The 6,199-nt window shown below is 42.7% G+C and overlaps 1 protein-coding gene across 1 annotated transcript in view; it reads right to left on the bottom strand.

Moving 5' to 3' along the window:
* Nucleotides 1-5,103: 5,103 nt before the first annotated feature.
* The window catches only part of FOXG1 (forkhead box G1), a 3,184-nt gene continuing 2,088 nt past the window's right edge, over nucleotides 5,104-6,199 (bottom strand). The window contains exon 2 of the mRNA XM_045287653.1: nucleotides 5,104-6,197. Coding sequence (XP_045143588.1) covers nucleotides 5,220-6,197 — 978 coding nt within the window. The 3' untranslated portion in view covers nucleotides 5,104-5,219. The remainder of the gene's footprint in view (nucleotides 6,198-6,199) is intronic.

Genomic DNA, 6,199 nt, shown 5'->3' on the forward strand with positions numbered 1-6,199 from the left:
GGATGCGAGAGCGAGCAGCTCCCGTGTTGGACCGGGGAGCGGCCCACTCGGTACTCTGGCGACATCTCACGACTCACTAAGTGGATCGCCACGAAATAAAGGATTTTGTACCCTCGCACGGATAACTTCGTTCTCCCACGAACTAGCCTTCCTCCACAGCAATCCACCCTGTTTTCTTGCCAGCCCCCCTTAGGCCTTGCCTACATCTTCTTAACTTGGGGGTGCCATTTTGTAGGCCCGAGTGGGGCGGGGGGCTTTCTTCTTAGCCATTGCTGTTGGTAGTAAGCAGCTAAAGACACCCCGACCGCCCCTTCAGCTTGTCCTCTAGGTCCAGGTTTTAGAAACTCAGACAAAGCAGTCAGGAAGACCCCCCCCCCAAGCCCTTCACTTACCACTCCTGAGGAAAGAGTGCTCTCCTCCCGGGGTTCCTGTCTTTTCTCTCTTTCTCTTTCTTCCCTTGTCATCCGTTCCTGCAGGATGCCACGCAGTCTTGGATGGAGAGGGGGTGTGGTGAAAAAAAGATAGAAATCGGGAGGGAAAAAAGAGACTCAAAACAAAATGTCTTATCACGTGTCCTCCAGCCCAGGGCCCCCCAAGGCCTACTTCTTCAGGGCAAGGTCCCAGGAATGGGAACTGACCGCTGGAGAGGGTAAAGGGCCCATTGAAGGGATGAACATGAAGAGATGGGTTATTTTAATGGCTGGTGTTTGGGGTAAAGAAAGGTGAAGGGAGGAGAGAATGGGAGTGGTTGAAACCAGAGAATTGAAGCCTAAAAAAACAAAAAACGCACACGCGCACAAGAAAATACAGAAATCCGTACAAACTGTTGGAGATAGACGCCTTTGAACTCTTACAGGTAGGTAGCTCTTAGAACGAATGAACGAACTCCGAGTGTGTGCGGCGACAGAATCTAGATGACCTTTATTCTTGCCACATCTCTGGGATCTGGCCTCAAGGAGATCATTGAAAGGGGGGAGAAGGAGGGTGGGAGGAAGAAGAAAGATTTGAATTCAAGTTTCACCTACCGTGCTTGTCGGCATGGCTGCAGAGATGGTGGTGCTGGAGAGCCCCCTCTGTCTGGCAGTAGCTGGAGTGGTGTTGGGGGCAGGTTATCTGGTGAAGTAGGACTGTGCAGGAACCCCGCCCTCTAGGCACGGTTACACAACCCCAACAACCCCTCTCAGCCAGCTCTAAAACCTCTAATGATCTTCACCTTCACCCTTTGTTAGCCTAATTCTCCAACAGGCTGCAATACAACCAGCCAGTTTAGCTTTCATAAAATTAACTTCTCCAAAGGAAAATTACTGCAATGCATGCAAATTCCTCAACCATATGGTGGGAAACGCCACTTAAAAATCATACTTAGAGTCCTAAACACATTTAGAATTCAAAATATATTGGATTTATATCGTTATCGAGGGCAAAATATTCACCAACTGAAATATATATTTAAGTCAATGCACTCCAAGACTAATATTTTCCATTTCTAGCCTTGATTTTATACAAGTCACAGAAACCCATGAAGCTCTCCAGAGCCATCATGATCGTTGTGTTGAATTTCATTAGTTCTGAATTTTATGTTCCCCTGATTTCCAGTTTTGTAATATGCCTAAGTGGGGGAGAGAGGGAGCTATTTGGAGGAATCCTGTCAGTGCTCAAATTTAACTAAATTATTTTCTCTATATTTCACATATTAATGTTTTTTTAAAATCTCCTACTAGACAAGTATAGGTAAAATATTCTAAGCCTGAAATGAAAATTAATTTGAGATATCAAAATTTAAGTTATGATCTCTTTCAGTTATAGGTCAAAAATAACAATTTTGCTATTCTATCTAATCTTGAGGTAATATTTATCAATAAAGAATATCATTGAGAGGAAAAATAACAATTTTGATCCCATTGAAACTAACTGTAAGTAGTAAAGAGAAAAGCTTTAAAAAGTTTTGAAGTGTTTTTCCCCTGGCATCAGCTACTTTTAACTGGCAAAGATTGGTGACCACCAACACAACATTACAACCAATTTGATGTAAAGCTGTATCATTAAAGGTCATCCTAAATTGTCCAGTGCTTTTTGAAGGGATGCTTGAAGAGCTGGAGGGGACCAGAATGTCCACCCTGGGCCTCAGGAGGCCTTCACAGAGTTCTCCCTCTTATCTTCCTCTTTCAGGTCTCCATGTGTACGAAATGAGCCATTCTTACTGCCAGCCACATGCAATCTATAGGCCACTCGGACATGTCCAAGCAGAACTTCCATTCAGAGAAGTGAATTCTTTTCAATCTGACAGTTAATTTTTTTTCCATTTGAAATTGGGTTTCACTATCATCCAGAATTACACCTGTATTAACATAAGTAAACATAGTTGTTTAATGGAGCCAGGTAATATTTCTTGTCTATCTCCATCCTTTTACCTCAACATGAGTTTGACGTTCTATTTAACTTTTAGTAGGTCAAAGACTATTTGCCATGTGACAGTACATTTTCAGTCCATAAATAAAATCCGATGCAAAAATAACAATACATCATACTTTTGTCAGGCTAAACATACGCCTTTCTTTGAGCTATTTTAGTTCTCAAATGTGTAATAGGGATTTCCTTTGCTTATCTTATTTACTTCGATTCTATTATTATTTTTAATCAGTCATGGATTAGCTTTTAAAATACTAATTTATGGAGTGAATTGTTTCCCCTTCTTCTTTCTGACCTGTTAAAATTTTAAGAAATCTAAATCACTGTCCCGTCCTCAGGCCTCATACTATGAGAAGAGAAGCCTATGTAGTTTGAATGCATTTTGGTCCTTTCTTCTTTGTGCAAATTTGGTTCCTGCTTTTTAAATCTTCCTGGCCCACATCTGTCCGCCTTAGATCTCTCTCTTTAGTGATGGGGTTTTTCTTTTTTTTAAAGCATAATGATCCTTTCTGCTCTTCTGGCTCTCTCTCTCCTTTTCCCAAGCCCCAGCCCCAATTTTTCAAAATTAACAACTCCATATTTCAATTCCAAACTTATGTGAGTTTGCTTGTTTCTCCCTTGACCTCCCCCCACCCTTTTTCTTTTTCTGAGCAACTCTCTTAAGTGTTTGCCGATAACATCTTGAGGACAGATTATTTTTCATTGGGCCCATTGTAAAAAGTATCCAGCTTATTGCATTACTGCAGAATACATTTCACACTATGGAACTGTAGCAAATGAACAACTTGTCCACCACAGATTCACCACAGGATCCAATTAGTTAGTAAACCCTTTACTTGGGTTTTCTAATTATTTTTCTGTAGTTAAAACAATTGGGCTGCCTGAAACAATTTTTTAAATGTTTTAGATTTCCTATATTGCAACTTTTCATTTTAACTTGAAATGCACGAGTAAGTATGCGTGCACATCAGGTTAAAATGATGACACTGGAAGCCAAAGGAGCAAATCTCTTAATAATACAGACACAAAAGGGAACCAAATAGATCCCCCTGCACTGTAAAAATATTTTAAAGGAGAGGGGTTTTTCTTCTTCTGAATATCTAGAATTTAACATTTTTATAGCTTAAAACTAAAAGAAAAACATTGATCTGCAAGTCATTACAACAGGTGATAACTTCAGCAAAATCTATATTGCAACTTCAGCACATCTTTATTAGAACTTTCATTGTGGGTAAACAGCCACAAAAATAAATGCTGACTTAGAAAGTATAAATACAAATATTTTAAACAAAAATGTTTGCAGCATTCGCAGCGCAAATTGTACCTGAACTGAAGGGCTCTGTGTTTCTATATATATTACATATGTGTGCATTATATTTACCTCTATCTAACCATATACACATATATATATTTATAATTTGCCAAGTTCTATAAACAAGATATCTGGAAAACAATATATATATATAACTAAGCATTCTATTAACTGATTTGAAAATAAACACCGGGTAAATAGCTATGCACATAAAGTTAAATGATCTCTTTTTGCTGTATATCCAGAGAAACTATGAGATAGCGACTGAGAAGACTATCCTTTTTTTTTTTAAGTCGTGCTCATTAAATAGCCTGCTCCTTGTAAACTGTAGGTCTACAACAGATAAAAGTACGATTTTCATTTTTAAAGTCTCAGTTGAAATCAGAGGAGCAGTTTAAATCTTAGATTGGCTGAATGAGCCTTTGGGTCCCTATCATCTCAATGGGCTTTCAAAAAATTAGCACTATTTAACAAAAGGAGACAAAAGTATCAAGATATATATGAATTTAGCCTATTTTTTATTTCTGTGTGTTCATAGTAAACATTTTTGTAAGTGACAAACACGGGCATATGACCACAGTATCACAATCAAGAAATTTTAAGACAACATTAACAATCACTCAAATTTATGCGGCATTTGCGCAACACAGGTTACATATTTGCAAGGTTTACCTATAAGTACAATAGGTATTAACATTTCACTACATTTAGAAAAAATAAAAGTGACCTGTTAGTGACCACATACATCAAAATATACACAACACAAACTGAAGGCAATCATTAATTTTGTCCCCTTCCGATTCAGATTCATTTGAATGGGCAGTGCTGCCAACTGAAACAACTTTCGATTTTTTGTTTGTTTGCTCTTTTGTTTAATACTTAGCATACCGAGTGAGTGCATTTTCTAGAACCCAATCTTTGGTCTAAAAGTAAACAAACAAAACAAAACCCAAAACCAAAACAAACAAAAATAAAAGTTCCTTAAAAGAAAAGGACAAAACAATAAAATGGCCAAAATAATTTCCTGGGCACCTTGACTACGAAATGCTTCTTAAATACAAATTACAGTTTAACATTTTAAAACTCTCCCCATAATTTAGGCTGTTCTCAAGGTTTGCGTCCACCACCTAGATCCATGATAACTTATAATACTGCACACATGGAAATTTGGCGGCTCAGAGAGATCGACTTGTCAGGTTTGAGTGAAATGGCAAAGCAGTCACTATTTAGATACACATTCTACTATAATTTTGACTTCCAAACCTTATATTCTACAATGTATTCTCCCCACATTGCACCTCGCTGACACTCCACACCTTGTTAGAATAATAAACAACCCTAAAGACTGAACAAACGTACAGAAATGGGTGGGGGTGGGGGTGGGGGTAGGTGGGGAGGGGCTGGGCTTAATAAAAAATACCTGGACTTATTTCTTTTGATAATCATTTACAATGCAAATGTGTGTAAAACGTTCACTTACAGTCTGGTCCCAGGGCTGTTAATGTATTAATGGGTTGGAAGAAGACCCCTGATTCTGATGAGTGAAATAATCAGACAGTCCTCCGGACAGTCCCGTCGTGAAACTTGGCAAAGAGGGTCTTAAGGACTCGCAGGGCAGGGTCGAGGGGGCCTGCGGCGACGTGGACGACGACGCGGCGCGGGCGCCCATGGACGTGCTGCTCTGCGAAGTCATAGAGGGGTGCGGCACGTGCGGGAAAAAGTAACTGGTCTGGCCCGCGAGCAGGTTGACGGAGCAAGGGTTGAGCGAGTAGGTCCCCGAGCAGGGCACCGACAGGCCGCAGGGCACCGAGGCGGCCAGCGCGGCGGCCGTCAGGTGGTGCGTGGCGTACGGGATCTCCCCGTTGACCAGCCGGTCCACGCTCAGGCCGTTGGCCGTGGAGAAGGAGTGGTTGTTGCCCAGCGAGTTCTGCGTCAGCACGGAGCTGTAGGGCATGGGGTGGCTGGGGTAGGCCGACGTGGTGCCGTTGTAACTCAAAGTGCTGCTGGCGCGGGGGTGGTGCAGGGACAGGAAGGGCGACATGGGCCAGTAGAGCGAGCCGGCGCGGTCCATGAAGGTGAGGCCGGTGGAGGTGAGGCGCGCGCCGCGCTTGAAGGCCAGCTTGGCGCGCGACGTGGTGGAGCGGCGCCGCAGCTTGCCCGTGGTGCCGCCGATGAAGACGTCGTCGCTCGACGGGTCCAGCATCCAGTAGTTGCCCTTGCCCGGGTCGTCGTAGTGGCGCGGCACCTTCACGAAGCACTTGTTGAGCGACAGGTTGTGGCGGATGGAGTTCTGCCAGCCCTGCTTGTTCTCGCGGTAGTAGGGGAAGTTCTTCATGATGAACTCGTAGATGCCGTTGAGCGTCAGCCGCTTCTCGGGGCTCTGCCGGATGGCCATCATGATGAGCGCGTTGTAGCTGAAGGGCGGCTTCTCGTACTTGCCGTTCTTCTTCTCGCCCTCCTTGCCCCCCTCCCCGTCCT

The sequence above is a fragment of the Echinops telfairi genome, unplaced genomic scaffold (assembly GCF_000313985.2).
Source record: "Echinops telfairi isolate 266 unplaced genomic scaffold, ASM31398v2 ScPeMD7_18;HRSCAF=68, whole genome shotgun sequence".
NCBI lineage: Eukaryota > Metazoa > Chordata > Mammalia > Afrosoricida > Tenrecidae > Echinops > Echinops telfairi.